Genomic DNA, 17,038 nt, shown 5'->3' on the forward strand with positions numbered 1-17,038 from the left:
CTTTCTTTCTTTCTTTCTTTCTTTCTTTCTTTCTTTCTTTCTTTCTTGTTTTAATCTCTATCAATCCTCCCACTACTCTGGTGGGATCACAGTAGTGGGTTTTTTCTGATCAGAGGATTGAAAAGGGGAGTTCCAAGGGTGCCTGGGTGGCTCAGTTGGTCAAGCGTGTGACTCTTGGTTTTGGCTCAGGTCCTGATCTCACGGTTCGTGGGTTCGAGCCCCTCATTGGGCTCTGTGCCGACAGTGTGGAGCCTGCTTGACATTCTCTCCCTCCTCTGCCCCTCCCCTGTGCACTCTCTCTCTCTCTCTCTCTCTCTCTCTCTCTGTCACTTTGAAAATAAATAAGTCGGGGCGCCTGGGTGGCGCAGTCGGTTAAGCGTCCGACTTCAGCCAGGTCACGATCTCGCAGTCCGTGAGTTCGAGCCCCGCGTCGGGCTCTGGGCTGATGGCTCAGAGCCTGGAGCCTGTTTCCGATTCTGTGTCTCCCTCTCTCTCTGCCCCTCCCCCGTTCATGCTCTGTCTCTGTCCCAAAAATAAATAAACGTTGAAAAAAAAATTTTAAAAAGAAAATAAATAAGTAAACTTAAAGAATTAAAAATAAAATGAAGAAAAGGGGACTTCCAGGGTATCAGAGAGTATCAGGGGAGGCAGCTGAGAAGAGGGGCTCAGGAAATGATTCCATAAAGCTTGTGAATTCCTGAACTGACCACAACCTGCACATTCATGCATCTGATCATGATTAGCATGCCATCTACTTTGAGAATGTAGTTAATGAATAGAGCTCTATGCAAGTCTCAGAGTGACCTCTATATGGTGCGTACCCAGGACAGATTGCAATGGCCCTTCATGGTTTTTGAGAACAACACTGACCTCAGCCCACAAAATGTGGGTTGGAATTTGTGGCTGGAAGCTAATCAGATGCCTGACAAAACAATATCAGCATTCTCCATAGATTTAAATAAGGCTCGAGATTTTATAAGAACATTCAGAATGTCTAGGATATGATCCATGTTGGCCTATGAAGGACTACAAAAATCTCAAATCGCATGGAAAAGACAATGGATGACAAATAAAATATGACTTTAAAGCAGCTATTATAAAAATGCTTCAGTGAATAATCGTGAATTCTGAAGTAAAAGGTAAATTGGAATGTATCCATAATGAAATAGGAGATATAAAGTAGAACCAAATGGAAATTTTAGAACTGAAAAATACAGTAGTCTCCCCACCTTGCCCTCTCCTACCCCACCCTCAGATTTCCTCACTATGTACATTCAGTAACAAAATGGAGATGAGAGAGGAAAGAACCAGTAAATCTGAACGTAGATCAATAGAAACTATATAGTAAGAACAAAGGAGAGAAAGATTGAAAAATATTGAACAGAGATGCTGAGACTGTTGGACAATAACAACAGGCATAATGTTTGTATTATTGGAGTCCCAGAAGGAAAGGAGAAAGAATATGGCTAAAAGTATTCCAAGAAATAATGGCTGCAAACTTTCCAAGTTTGACAAAAGACATAACCTTATAGATTCAAGAAGCTAAGCTACCCCAAACAAGATAAACTCAAAGAAACACACACCCACGCATATCATAACTGCTGTAAACTAAAGACAAAATTTTGAAAGCAGTCAGAGAAAAAGTGACACCTTCTCTGTAGGAGAACAGTGATTCAAATGACTCAGATTTCTCAGTGGAAATCATGGAAGCCAGAGGAAAGGTCATACCATTTTTAAAGTGCTGAAAGAAAAGTGTTGAATCTGGGATTCTAAGAAAATATCTTTGAAGATGAAATGAAGATATTCTTATATGAGGTAAAATCTAAAGAATTTGGAGTCGACAGACTTGCAATAAAATAACCAGTTAAGGAAATTTCTTATACTATTGGGAACTGATACCAGAAATTTGAAAATCAGGAATGGAGAAAATGGTAAATATGATAGACTGTTCTTCTCTTCTTGAATTATTCCAAATACCGTTCATGATTGAAATCAAAGTAAAAGCTTGTTTGATAGGAATTTGCAATGTATTTAGATGTAATATAGAAGACAACTTTTCAAGGGGCGAGGAAGAGGATACCTATATCATTATATGGTAGGCAGAATAATCTCCTGCCCTACAGAATCCCACATCCTAATCCTCAGATGCTGTGAATATGTTACGTTAAGTGGGAAAAGGATTTTGCAGATGTGATTAAGACTGTAGACCTTGAGATAATGAGAATATGCTGTATTATCCTGGTGGGCCCAACTGAATCACATTGAGTCCTTAAAAGTTGAAGAGGACAACAGAAAGGTGGATCAGAGAGATGATTCTAAGGAGAGTGTGAAAGGTTAATTATGCATGTTGTAACTTCTAGAGCAACCACTAAAATTTTATTAAAAGAAATGTGGTCAAAGTCATAATTGATATATTAAGTGGAACACTAAAAAATAGTGTTAACCTTGAAAAAAGCAAGGAAGAGAAACAAAAGAATAAAAAACAATGGAAACAAACAAAACACATAGGTTGGGAACCCTTAATACAAACATATCAATTATTACATTAAATGTAAATGGTCTAAACAAACCAATTAAAAGAGATTGTCAGATTGGATTTAAACAGTAAGAAGATATACCAATTGTAAACATGTATCCAACTAACAGCCCTTCAAAATACAGAAGCAAAACCTGAGATAGTGAAAGGAGAAATAGACAAATTCATAATTATAATTGAGTAACCCAGCACACCTCTCTAGGTAAGACTAGTAGACCGAAACTGAGCAAGAGTATAGAAGAACTGAATCATTAACCCACTAGATCTGATAAACATTTATATAACATTCAACCAAATGCTAATTGACTAAAATATTTCTAAATGAAGAAAGAAACAATCCTTTTTAGCATATTTGCAAGTTAAATTATGAGTTGTGAAATAAGGTATTTGTGTCTTACTAATGCGAAATAGAAGTTTATATTTAGAGCAACATTTTAAAAAGCAGCAAAAAGTGTAAAATATTTTATGCTTTCAAAGCTAGAATGACTCAGTGTGCAATAATTGAAATCATAATAATTTAAAAACCAGTTAACATTGTCTTAAATATTTACTCTGTGCCAAGCAGTGTTCTAAACACCTTATATAGAATAATTCATTCAGTCTTCACAAGAGGCCAATGAGGTAGTTATGGTTAAGCTCTGTAAAATTGAAATAATAATGAGATCCAGAGATTTTGAATAAATTTGAGTAAGATACCAAAATTGGAAATTATGACAACAGTATCAATCAAGATTAAAAAAGTAGTTTTTCTTCGCTGAACACTTTCTCTGCCTTTGACACTGTGCCTTGCACTTTGTGTCATTCTGTTTGTACACCAGATAATATAATCCCCATTGGATAGGTGAGACAATTGAGGCTTAGTACAATGGCTTGCCCCTGATGGTACCTCTAAGTAGGATGTAGCAAAGCAAAATTCCAACCCATGGAGTCTGTCTCTAGAACCCTAGCTTTTCATCTCTGCATTGCCTACTGAAGATACCCATTTCATCCTGGGAGAAGCTCTTGCCTGTACTGGTGGTCGTCTGGCAAAGGCTGTAGACTCTCACGGTCCTGCTCTTTGAAAGGCAATAACTTTTCTATGGCTAAATATCCTGTCTTGGAGTGAGATAGGGCTGAGTACAAACGCTTGGAGTCCTTGATTTTAGAAAATGTGTTTTGTTGTGGCTCTTGGCCTCTTTTATCCTCAGCCAAACATGACAGTGGAATAGAGGCAGGTCAGAATGACCTGACCCACTGCTCTTTTTTGTTCTGGAAGGGTCTATTATGAGCTACTTGACACACAGAATACGGTTTATTTCTCCAAATTTGATTTTTTTGGGTTAAATCTCTAAGTCCTTCGGATAAATATCTTTTTAAAAAACATTATTTTTGGGGCGCCTGGGTGGCACAGTCGGTTAAGCGTCCGACTTCAGCCAGGTCACGATCTCGCGGTCCGTGAGTTCGAGCCCCGCGTCAGGCTCTGGGCTGATGGCTCAGAGCCTGGAGCCTGTTTCCGATTCTGTGTCTCCCTCTCTCTCTGCCCCTCCCCCGTTCATGCTCTGTCTCTCTCTGTCCCAAAAATAAATAAACGTTGAAAAAAAAATTAAAAAAAACCAAAAAACAAAAAAACACATTATTTTTCATTATGATAAGTATACTCTTTAATTCCCGACTACTCAGTCACCTCCCCTTTGGTAACCATCAGTTTGTTCTCTGTAGTTAAGAGTCTACTTACGGCTTCCCTCTCTCTGTCTCTCTCTCTCTCATCATTTGTTTCTTTTTTTTATTTGAAAAGATTTTTTAATGTTTATTTTTGAGAGAGAGAGCGGCGGGGGAGGGAGACAGTGCACAAGCAGGGGAGGGTCAGAGAGAGAGGGAGATACAGAATCTGAAGCAAGCCTGAGCTGTCAGCACAGAGCCTGACGCGGGGCTTGAACCCACCAACCTTGAGATCATGACCTGAGCTGAAGTTGGACGCTTAACCGACTGAGCCACCCAGGCACCGCTGATCATTTGTTTCTTAAATTGAACATGTGAGTGAGATCATATGGTACTTGTCTTTTTTTTCCCCCCCTTCAGTTTATTTATTTTGAGAGAGAGAGAGAGAGAACTTGCAGGGGAGGGGCAGAGAGAGAGAGAGGAGAGAGAGAATCCCAAGCAGGCTTTGCACTGTCAGCACAGAGCCTGACGCAGGGCTCTATCTCACGAACTGTGAGATCATGATCTGAGCCAAAATCAGGAGTCAGATGTTTAACCTACTGAGCCACTCAGGTGCCCTGGTATTTGTCTTTTTCTGACTTGTTTTGCTTAGCATTGTACTCTCTGTCTATATCCATGTTTTGCAAATGGCAAGCAAGACTTCCTTTTTTTTTTTATGGGTGGATAATATTCTATTTTGTATATGTATACACAGATATATCTACCACACCTTCTTTATCCCGTTATCTCTTGATGGACACTTGGGATGCTTCCATAGTTTGGCTATTGAAATAATGCTGCATTAAACATAGGGGCACATGTATCCCTTGGAATTAGTTTTTTTTTTGTTGTTGTTCTTTGGGTACATACCCAGTAGTGCAATTCCTGGATCATAGGATAGTTCTATTTTTAAATTTTTGAGAAACCTCCATGCTGTCTTCCAGAGTGGCTGCCTCAATTTGCATTTCCACCAACAGCGCAAAGGGGTTCCTGTTTCTCCACATCCTCTTCAACACTTGTTGTTTCTTATGATTTTGACTTTAGCCATTCTTACAGACTTAAGGGAATATCTCCTTGTAGCTTTGATTTGCATTTTCCTGATGATGAGTGATGTTGAACATCTTTTCATGTGTCTTTCGGCCATCTGGATGTCTTCTTTGGAGAAATGTCTGTTCATGTCTTCTGCCCACTTTTAATTGGATTACTTATTTCTTGGATGTTGAATTATATAAGTTCTTTACATATTTTGGATACTAACCCTTTATCAGATATGTCATTTGAAAATATCTTCTCCCATTCAGCATGTTGCCTGATTGTGGACTGTTGTTGTTTTCTTTGCTGTGCAGAAGCTTTTTATTTCGATGTAGTTCCAATAGTTTTTTTCTCTTATTTCCCTTCTCTCAGGAGATATATCTAAAAAAAAAAAAAAAATGGTACAGCCAATGTCAGATTACTACCTGTGCTCTCTTCCAGGATTTTTATTGTTTCAGGTCTCTTGTTCAGATCTTTAATCCATTTTGAAGTTATTTTTGTGTTTGGTGAAAGGAAGTGGTCCCGTTTCATTTTCTTGTATCCAAATTTGATTTTGATTTGATCCCTATTGAGTCCAATCTGTAATAACTCAAATTACCCCCTTTCCTGCATAGCATTTACCGGTCTGTGTAATTACATATTTATTTGTGGAGCATTCCTATCACTCACACTCAGATTCTGTGTTTCCCTCTCTCTCTGTCCCTCCCCCCCCAAAAAAAATAAAAATAAAACATTAAAAAACATTAAAAAAAATACTTGCAGACATTACCGATCAAATGCTTCAGTCTTGATCCCTTAGTGGAAAATGTGAGATTTTCAAGTCACATTTTAAGTTTGATGTGCTCGGCTACCGCCGCAAAGGCTCATGTTCTGTCTTCTTATATTCTGTTTTCTAGGATCCACTGAAGTTGTTTTCCGTAGAGAGACACTCTCATGGAGTGATTTCCTGGGTCTTCATGCAGTCATGGATATGGATAAACCATCTGTCTGGGGCTCTTTGAAACAGCGGACCAGGCCTTTGTTAATCAACCTGAGCAAGAGAAAGGTGAAGAAGAATGCAAACAAACCCCTAGATCTAAGGGCAAGGCGTCCCCTGGACCGCCGCCTCAGCCTTTCTGTCCCTGACCTCCTGGAGGCCGAGGCCTTGGCCCCAGAGGGGCGGCCTTACTCTGGGCCCCAGTCGTCCTATACCTCAGTGCCCAGCAGCCTGTCGACTGCAGGGATCTTTCCCAAGAGCAGCAGTAGCTCCTTGAAACAGTCTGAAGAAGAATTGGATTGGAGCCAGGAAGAAGCAGGCCACCTCCACGTGGGGGAAACAGACTCCGAGGAGGCCTATGCCTCTCCTGCCGAGGACAGGAGACCTTCCAGCAATGACATCTTGGATCTGCTCCAGAAAACTCCCCTTGAAGAGGATGCACTGGAAGAGCCGGAGGTGAGACCAGGGCTGGGCGCTTTCCTATTCCTTTTTCTTTTCTTTTCTTTCTTTCTTTCTTTTTTTTTTTTTCTCTGTTTTAAGTGCACTCGATGCCCTTGGAAAATTTGGTTGGGAGTTATTTTTGTGGTTAGCTTGGAGGGAAAGAATGTCATTTACAAGAATGTAGATTCAGGTGATATTGATTGCACCCACTGTTCCCGTCTGTTTTAGGGTTGACCTCTGTGTATTTTAAAACGATTACACACAACCTTTCTGGGATACTTTAAGGCATTAAAAGCCCTATTGGATGGGTTTGCCTTTTTCCATCTCCCTGCCAAAGAAATTAAGAGCATAACTTTTCCTTGAACTTTCTGCTTTAAGCGTACACGTGCCTCTCTCTTCACCACTGCTCAGTCCTCCATATGCAAGAATCCATGGGCGTGTGTGCATGTGTATGTGCTAGGGCACACGTGTGGATACTTGCAAGCTTCACTTGCATGCTCTAAAAAACACCAAAAGGAAGAAATCTGAAGGATGCAAATTCTTACAGATTCACTGATTTTACGAAGCTCTGGTATTTCAATAAGATAAAAGAACCAAATCTAATTATGAGACAAATCTTGTACTTCTAGAATGAATTTCATGTAAATTCAGCCACCAGATTACTAAATCATGATTCGGATGATACTAGTATTTTTTTTTTTTTTAATTTCCACATTAATGGCGCTGAAATATGTTGTGGTGTTGAGGGAAGTTAAGTTTTTTTTTTGTTTTGTTTTGTTTTTTTATATTCCAGGTTAATGTTATAATTGCACGGGAAGCTGGTTATTTAACTGAGCATTTTGGTTTTACTTTCAGAACCAAAGCCTGTTAATTCTGTCATATCTTTGGGTGTCATTACAGAATGGATCGTGGGTACTCGGAAGGTGTGACCAGATTCCTTTGGAAACATTACAATAAAACACCCTTAGCCATTCAATGACTATCTTTTTCACTGCCCCTTACATTTAGGAAATTCTTTTTGCAATGAGGTTACGGTTTTTACTGTTGTTTCTAAATTGAAAGGTTCTATTTCTGTTCATCAAAATATAAATTAGGTGAATTATTAAACATAGCTCATAATTCACAGTTGAGTGGGAAGGGGGTAACATTGAGACTTAGATACTGAAGTTAATCTTTATCTTCGTACTTATAAGTTATCAGAAAAAAAAAAATGGGTGGGTTTCTTGGCTTTGACCGGCTAACGCTCTCAGATTAGAATTTTTTTTTTTTTTAAGTTAGTGCTGTGAAACTGTTTTGCGGACTATAAATATTTGCATACCTACTCTGGGGCACCATAAGGGTTACGACTGGAAATAGAAATGGATGGGAGAGTGGGATGGGAGACTGGAAATAGAAATGGATGGGAAGACCCTGCCTTCAAGTTCTGTTGTATTGAGAGACAGCTTTGTACAGCTCTAAAGGCAGCAGAAAAAGCAAGCAGATACTGAAACTGTGCAAAACATCCAAGCCTTGCCTCTTGGCAGCTTAGGAGGTAGAAGAAATCAGTGCGTGGGTCATAGATGGGTCATGTGAGGCATTGTGCAAGCCGGCGTAGGTTTGATAGGTGAAGAAATATGGTGAACACGGGCCTGTGGGTGGGGTAGGTGGGGGTAGTGAGCATTTTGCTGCACCTGAAACAAAGGCTTGAAGAACTTTCTGGTGCGATGTATGCTGGGAAGGGTGGGCTGGGCTAAGGGGCTGGTTAGTGATGGTGAACAGCTGGTTGGCAGATGGTTAGTTGCCAGTGGTTATTTTTTCTTCTCAGGGCTAACTCCAAAATATCTTGCAATTCCTAGTCCTTTACCAATAGAATATTTTCATTAATTTTCTCCTTTAGCTCAGCCTTTTGAAAGAAAGCAAATGGGCACCAGGATGGCTCAGTCGGTTAAGCATCTGACTCTTGATTTGGGCTCGGGTCAGGGTCTCAGGGTTCGTGAGATTGAGCCCCGTGTTGGGCCCTGTGCTGACAGCGCGGAGCCTGCTTGGGATTCTCTCTCTCTCCCCCTCTCTCTCTGCTTCTCCCCGCGATTCTCTCTTGTCCATTGCTCTGCCTACCCGCCCTCCTTCTGTTGCCCCCCTCCCCCCCACCATTATTGGGTGGGCTTTTCCCACTACCGGAGGATCTTGAGCTTATTACATAGTATAGAAGTTAGTCACTCCCTCGCTTATATTCTCCACTAGGCTGTGTAATTTGGTCAGTGGGTATATCCAAGGGAGTTGCATCTAATTTGTCTTTGTTTTCTTAGGGCCTTGCTGTGTGCCTGACACATAGCATCTGCTCACTCCATATTTGTGTAATGAGGAAATCATTGATAGCAATGTGTACATTCAGGTTAGGACGGTTTTTGTTAATGTCTTTGTTGTGAGTTCTCGTCAGTTTACGATTTAATTAAAGTCTGATTTTCTTGTTTTGTTTTTTTTTTTTAAAGAAACACATCATACTGTAAATGAAATTTCTTTTTGTATGATAGTAACTGAAAAACAGAGATTTAGACAGGGGTAGACTTTACAGCCCAAGTCCGATACTGGCTTTAAATCTGTTCTTCTCTTTTTTTCTTTTTTTTTTTTTTTTTAATTTTTTTTAACATTCATTTATTTTTGAGATGGAGAGAGACAGAGCATGAACGGGGGAGGGTCAGAGAGAGGGGGACACAGAATCTGAAACAGGTTCCAGGCTCTGAGCTGTCAGCACAGAGCCTGACGCGGGGCTTGAACTCACGGACCTCAAGATCATGACCTGAGCCGAAGTCGGCCGCTTAACTGGCTGAGCCACCCAGGCACCCCATCTTCTCTTTTTTTTCAATGAAGGTGGAAGTCCTGGGGAATCCATGAGTTTTGGGGTTGGCTAATCTGTATCTAGGATGTGGGCCATCTGTTTTCTTCCTAATGAATAGTGGCCAGGTTTCTATCACTTTCATGAAATTGGGGGAAGCAAGGAGCGGGGAGGAAGGGGTTGGCAAGTGACAAACCCAGTGCACCACAGGGACAATCAGATGTTCACCGAGTATCCTTGCTGTGACTTATTTTGTTTGTAGCTTTCTAGAGGGGTAAGGAAAGGAACTTCTGTGGTTGGAGGCACCCATTGGGGTTTGTCTTCCATGTTTTTTATGCAATGGCAACTTGGTACCAGGCTGAGCCCGCAGCCGTGGGATAAGACCCCAAATGATGGTGTCTGAATGTTTTCTAGTTTATTCTTAGTCCTGCCAGTGTCAGCAGGGAAGCAAGGTGCAGGTTGACAGTTATGGGGAAATGGAATGAGGAGGCAAAGCACAAAATTAAGAAGGAAGAGGAAGAAAGCATGTGAGAACAGAGAAGCCACATGGAGCCTTGGAAGAGTCTCAGTGAAGGTGCTTCAACCAGCCATAAAACCAAAATGGAAGAAAGTAGGTTTAGAATAAAGAATACATTGGTCGAAGAGGATTCTCCAGACTTTTCTTTGGGCCTTCAATTCTGATCGCCGTGGGCATTGCACATAAACCTGATCTCAACTTGTTCTGACAGAATTTTGTGTCCCTCAAGTGCTCTCACACACAGAGACCGTTTTTCTTGGCAACACCCGCCGGGTGGCCCAAGTGAAAAACCCATGAATGCCGTGAGGCTGTCTCACTTTCCTTGCTTTTCACTGAGATTTTCGTTTATGCATCTCACCTCTGTCTCCTCCTCACTTCTTCGTCTCGTACTTCTCTTCCAGGAAACCCTCTCACCCATCAAATTCTCCCTCCCTGTGAGGGTTTTCCCGACTGTACAGTCAGTGTTAATCACCCTGCTTTTGTTTGCCTGGCATGCCGCTTTTGCTGTTACCGAGTGCTAACCTCATTCTGCTTTCTGCAGACATCTGTAGAGGAAGAAAGGGTTTGGAACAGGTAAGGGAGGTAGCGAAGGGAAAGCAAATTGGTAGTGGGCCAAGGTGTCACTGGGTAAGACCCTGAGAAGGTCACCTGCCTCCTAGACCTGTATTAACTGTCCAGCGGCCATCTGGCTCCGAGGACCAACTCATGATAACCCGATGCTCACGAGACAGAGCTATAAATGACAACCTTAACTGTTTGTAATGAGGGTTAAATACCGTATAGACTCTAATATTTACTCTGATAACAACAGCACACTGTTTCCTGATTGTCGAGTTACTTGGGAAGTCGAATCGTAATAAACCTCAACTTCATTAATGTGTGGGGAGTGATAATTATCTCAGGGCCCGGAAAAACTTGGGGAATCTGTTAGGCGTATGGACTCTTGGAAGTCGGCCTACATGAGAAGTCACATAGAATCGGGAGATTGTTTTACGAACACGAATCCCTGCAAGGAGAACGGGTGGGTAGGTTCCACACTGAATGGTGTCTGGTAAGCCATCCATCTCACGATAGAGATTGAGGTGCCAAGGAGATCTTGACATGCTCACACTTTGTTCGCTTGAGCCAATGACCTCCATATCCACATGATCAACCTGCCTAGGCCACAAAGCCACGATTCTTAAAGTCCTGTGGCATAGGCTGTCTCTTCCCCCTGTAGGGTTCAGGGACGAGTCCAAACTTTTACCCAGGCTTTCTTGCATGACCTTTCCCTTTTTATTGATTGACACATTAATTTATTAGCTGTCTATTTTCACTTTCAGTCAGGCCGGTAGGTTTTCATGGTTGCCTGGCAACCAGATTGCCTGCTTTCAATGACTTTGTATGTCGGGCCTCTGATGGATGAAAGGTGGTCTTACAGTTTTATTCTCCTTGCTGCCATCACCAAAACTTGGGCATGGGAGGTGGTAAAGGGCACCTTATGTTCCTGTTATTTTGATAGCAACAGCACACTGTTTCATGATTGTCAAATCATAATAAACCTCAACTTCATTAATGTGTACAGAGTGATAATTATATCAGGGCCTGGAAAAACTTGGGGAATCTGTTAGGTATATTGACCCCCACCTTGTATTTAGTTGGTTATTTAGAAATTGGCCTCGTGTTAGATTGGAAGCTCCTGAGGAACAGAGATGATGCCTTCTTTTTCTTCCTGCCCAGCTTTCTGCAAACCTTGTTTATGTGAAATATATTGACTCATGTTTCTCTGACACTGACTTCAGGAAATAATGTTTTTAATGTTTTTATATATTTGAGAGAGAGAGAGAGAGAGAGAGAGAGAGAGAGAGAGAGAGAATGAGTGGGGAAGGGGCAGAGGGAGAGGGAGACACAGAATCCGAAGCAGGCTCCAGGCTCTGAGCCATCAGTACAGAGCCTGAGGCGGGGCACAAACTCGTGAACCGTGGGATCATGACCTGAGCTGAAGTCGGACGCTTAACTGACTGAGCCACCCAGGCATCCCTCTGAAGCTGACTTTTAAGCCACAGGCCATGCTAGGTGCTGTGGAGCCTTAAGAAGTTCAGCTGGTCGAGGAAGGTGGTGATACATGGAGGCCCTGGATGGGGGGGTTGGAGGGGGATGTATGGTGAGCACTAATGGACTTCCCAAATGTCAGATTAAATATGGAGAAGCTACAGTTAAGGAGACCCAGAGGGAGAATAGCTTTTCTTTTCTTTTTTTTTTCTTTGCATTTTCTTCTCACTTCCTTCCCCAGTACTTATTTTTCGAGATGCTCTCTCTTGCCTTGTAAAATCGGGTACTGAGGAAATACAGAAAGTTGCCTCTGGTTCCCGTCCTCTGTGTTGATGATGTAGTTGAGAGTAGGTCCAGATATTGGAAAAAATGACCAAGGATCCGAGGTGGTCTCAGTCCCCGGTCAGTGCTAGATGACCATTTGAGGTTAGTAGAGAGGGTCGCTCTGAGCAGGTAGTCAGGGAGGGCACGTTATGTGTCTAAGACTCAGGTAGGTAGGGAGGAAAGCCTAGTAGTTAAGTTTCATTCAAAATAAAGTTTTAAGCCTAAAAAAAATATAGAGAATTCGTGGCCCAAAACTATGTGGCAGGCATGGGCTCACTGCTATGATTATGTTTGTATTTATTCGTGTTATTATAATTATTTTTATCAGTACACTTTCCAGAATGCAGTGAGGGCTGAGAAGGTTTAATGGCTTACCTAAGGTCATCCAGGTAGTGTTAGAGCTAGTATCCGAATCTGGGAACTGTCTCAATCCAAAGCCCATACACAGAACTGTGTGCACAGCAAGGAGTTTGGAAATGTGATCCTTTAACCCGGGGCACCTCCGAGTCGGTGATCTAAAAAAGTTGGTAATGAAAGGAAGATATTGGTTGTTATTTCTCTGTGTCCACTGTGCCCTTTTATATTTTTTATTTATTTTAATGATTTTACTTTTATTTTTGAGACAGAGAGTGAGCAGGGGAGGGGCAGAGAGAGAGGAAGACACAGAATCCAAAGCAGGCTCCAGGGCCGAAACATACAAACTGAACTGTGAGATCATGACCTGAGCCGAAGTGGGATGCTTAATGGACTGAGCGGCCCAGGCAACCCCCACTGTGCCTTTTTAAATACAGGGGTAATTGTAGTGCTTGAATGGGTTTATTATGATGGCCAGCAACTAATAACCCTGAATGGAAGGATTACTGCCCCCCTCCCTCATTCATGTAATTCCCACCCCCCACCCCCCGCCCCCACCGGGATACATCCTTTCCTGACATTTCATTTGGCAGTTGGTATTTTAAATAACTAGCTTTGGTGCCAGCTTATATAGATGAGCTGAGTGGTTTAGAGAAGTACCTGATTGGGATGTTTCTAGAACCGCTCCTCGGCAACCACAGAGCTTCAGTTTAGTGACCACAAAGAAGCAAAATGACAAACCGGTGCAGAGGAACGGGCCTCCAGCTGGTGAACGAGTACATTAGTGTCTCTGCACTTCAATTTCGGGCCCTTTTACGATTCTTGGTTTATCCCCCAAATCATCACTCAGCCTCATGGTGTCGGCGAGCCAGGCGTGTCCGCCACGTTGCAGGGTCTTTCACAGCTTGGGTGCCCCATTTCTTCTTCCCTCCCTCCTTTCTCACGCGTTGAGCACCTTGCATGTGCTGATGCTGCTCGGGGCGCCAGGAACCCAGCGGTCAAGAAGGCAGACAAAAATCCACTTCCTCCTGGAGAGCCTATCCTGATCTCAACAGTGGCAGGCTACAGATAGGTTCAGAGAGGGGTAGGTGGAAGGGAGAAAAACAAAGCAGAGAAGATGCTTGCTCAGTGCTGGGGTGGTAGTTCTGCCTGGAGTGGCCAGGAAAGACCTCTTCTGAGATGGCGACATTTACCCGGCGGCCTAGAGGAGGCGAGGAAGGAAGGTGTGTGCGCGTCTGGAAGGAAAGCCTCTGCAGGGGAGAGAACACCGGCCGGGTGGCAGGACAGGAGGGGGGGGTGGAAGCAGATGTCAGAGTTATTTCTGAGGCTGGATCATGCAGACTTTCCCATCCTGTCGGGCGGTCCTGCTACACCATGAGGACTATCCGGGCTACCCACGAGGGGCATCCATCCAGAGGAGCGCTGGGGGCTCAATACTGTGCTGCTCACAAGGCAGGGATCTGTAATATACAGGTGGCGTTGCGATACCTGCTCTATAGGCGGCGAATAGCTGAAGGAGAAGCTTTGCCTGGGGAGAGAGCCATGCAGGAAGCCTGCCTAGGCTGATGAGCCCTGTGTGCCAAGGGAGGTCCCACGGGCCCGAGGCGTCATTAGACATCTCTCCAACTGTCATGATACAAGTGTCAGGGGAGCGGAGGGAGGGAATGAAGGGAGGGACTCAGGTTGCTGACCCCCGTCATTGAGTTTTCTTCCTCCAGTCTTCCTAAACATACCCCCTGTCTTAATACGAATCATGATAGCAATATAACAGTCCTAATAGGAAAGCAACCCCGATCCGGTACCACCTTCCGAGAGGTTATGTATCAGGACCCTTGCTGGGCACGGAACATGAGTGCTATCTCCTTGGACCATCCGTCTGGCTCGCTCTGCATACAGGCAGCCTCGTGGGCTGTCCGGCCCCCAAAACACGGTAATGCTCAGTAGACCTCCTTTGAATGAATGCATTTTTCTCCCAACAATTGGCGAGGTGAGTGTCTTTTTTGCCCCTTGTGGACAGGTTCCCACGTCTTGAATTTTAGGTCGCGTTTTCAAGGACGAGAAGCTAGGAAGTAGAACAAGTCGGGTGGGAACCGGGTCTTTCTGACTCCCGGGCCTCGTCTGCCCCTGCAGGGAGCTGCCGGTCAGCATGCCGGGTGAGGTGTTCTGACTTTGGATTTGGGGCAAGTCGGGGCACGGTGAAAAGAATAGAGGACCCAGGTCAGTCAAGGGAACTCCTAACTCTCTGGTCTCCCTTAGTGAGCAACCATTTATCTCTTCACTTGGACTTCTTCATTTGTAAATTGATGATACTCCTGACAGCCTGTGGGCCCCTTATAATAAGTTAATAGGAGTCCGTGTGTATTTGTATATTATAAAGTGCTAAGCAAACGTAAAGGGGACCATTATTCTTTTAAACTATCTCCAAGTGGGGCGCCTGGGTGGCTCAGTCAGTTGAGCATCCAACTTCGGCTCAGGTCATGATCTCAGGGTTCGTGAGTTCGAGCCCCATGTCCGGTTCTGTGCTGATAGCTCAGAGCCTGGAGCCTGCTTTGGATTCTCTGTCTCGGTTTCTCTCTGCCCCTCCCCAACTTGTTCTCTCTCTCTCTCTCTGTCCTCTGTCTCTCTCTCTCAAATATTAACATTAAAATTAAAAAAAAAAAAGAAATAAACTATCTACTGGTAACAGCATGGAAACAGCGTGTGAAAGGTCAGTGGACAACTGTGACTGAACAGGAAAAGAAAGGTTGAGTATACCAGGGGCCAACTTTTTCCATGAAGGGCCGGATAATCAGTATGTCTAGCCTTGTGGCCCCTCTGGCCTCTATTGCAACCTCTTAGCCTTGGGATTGTATCCTGAGAGCAGCCATAGACAGTATGCAAATGAATAGGTGGGGCTGTGTTTCAAAGTTTAAACTTTATCTATAAAAGTAGGTTGTGGATTTTTAATTTGCTGGTCACTGATTAATACTGACATGTGACTGAGTAGAGTATATAGGTACACACATACACGCGCACACACACACACACACACACACACACACGACTCATATTTTGCATATTATTATTCCAGGGTGATCACTTACAGAGAAAACACTCTTGGGACTGGGGTGGGGGGAACTAAATACTTGTACCTTGATTGTATGATCAATAGCTTCCTGCAAAGCTGTGTCAAAACGCGATATGCGTAGACTCAGCCATTTGGTAGACCTGAATTTTCTGAACAGACATTTAGTTTTTTTTTTTTTAATTTTTTTCATGTTTGTTCATTTTTGAGAGAGAGACAGAGACAGAGCATGAGAAGAAGAGGGGCAGAGAGAGAGGGAGGCACAGAGTCTGAAGCAGGCTCCAGGCTCCGAGCTGTCGGCACAGAGCCGGGCGCGGGGCTTGAACTCATGAACGGTGAGATGGTGACCTGAGCCGAAGTCGGACGCTTAACCGACTGAGCCCCCCGCATGTGCTCCAGACAGCGTAATTTTGTTCTATAGTTGCCCTGTGGGTCGTTTTGATTCTGTCACTGGATCTGGGCTGTGCTTCAGGGTCTGGCTCGCCATCCCATTCCCTTTGCTCATTTCGCTCCTTCCTTTGTCTTGTTGGGTGTTTGTGTTTGTGACCACTGTCAGCCAGAGTGTTTGGATTCTCGATAACCTAGATGTGAGAGGAGTGGTTAAGTCAATATGTCTTACGGGGATTGCTTGTCATACTGACATGTCCCGAGTATTTTCCAGAGACTGTAGAAACCCTCTCCTGAGCCAGCTTTTTTCCTCATTTAGCTTTTCTGGCTGTGGGTTGATGTCTCCTACTGAAGTTTAAACCCCCCGCGGTTGTTTACATGGTTTATAATTTGGCTTCCTGTGTGTACTTCATGGTGAGAGCCTTTGGATGAGCCACATGGGAGGTGGCATTTGTACAAGGTCACGTTTAGCATACGCACAAGGAAACTGTTTATTCATATCAGTGTCTTGCTCTTAGGATCCTTGGTGACTTTTCTGTTTTATATGATTGGCCCTTCCATGCTCGTATCTCCCCGTATCCTGCTACATTTTAATAAATTTGCCTTCCTGCAGCTAGAGGACTCTTCCCTAAAGAGAAGGCAAAGTTTATTACCTTGCCAGCCATTTCCATTCAGGTAGAATGGAAATACCAATTTAAACTCTCAGTCATAGAAAACCAAAGCAAACCAAAAACACAAAACCACTTACCCAAAAGGCAGCAGAGAGAGTTATGGGAGAGACAGTTAAACTGGATCCTAATTTTCATGCCACGTTGTTATTGCCATAATTTTGGAATATTTCTAAGTGATTAGACCTTTTTTTCCTATTAGCCTTTTTTTTAGCATTA

The 17,038-nt window shown here is 43.3% G+C and overlaps 1 protein-coding gene across 4 annotated transcripts in view; it reads left to right on the forward strand.

Annotated features, from left to right (window-relative positions):
- Positions 1-17,038, forward strand: part of MCTP2 (multiple C2 and transmembrane domain containing 2) — a 244,812-nt gene that overhangs the window by 48,458 nt on the left and 179,316 nt on the right. For all 4 annotated transcript variants that reach the window (XM_040493757.1, XM_040493756.1, XM_040493758.1 and 1 more), the window contains one exon: positions 6,142-6,677. In XM_040493757.1, coding sequence (XP_040349691.1) covers positions 6,210-6,677 — 468 coding nt within the window. In that variant the 5' untranslated portion in view covers positions 6,142-6,209. The remainder of the gene's footprint in view (positions 1-6,141; positions 6,678-17,038) is intronic.

This window comes from Herpailurus yagouaroundi, unplaced genomic scaffold (assembly GCF_014898765.1).
Source record: "Herpailurus yagouaroundi ecotype Mexico unplaced genomic scaffold, PumYag 185, whole genome shotgun sequence".
Taxonomy (NCBI): Eukaryota; Metazoa; Chordata; class Mammalia; order Carnivora; family Felidae; genus Herpailurus; species Herpailurus yagouaroundi.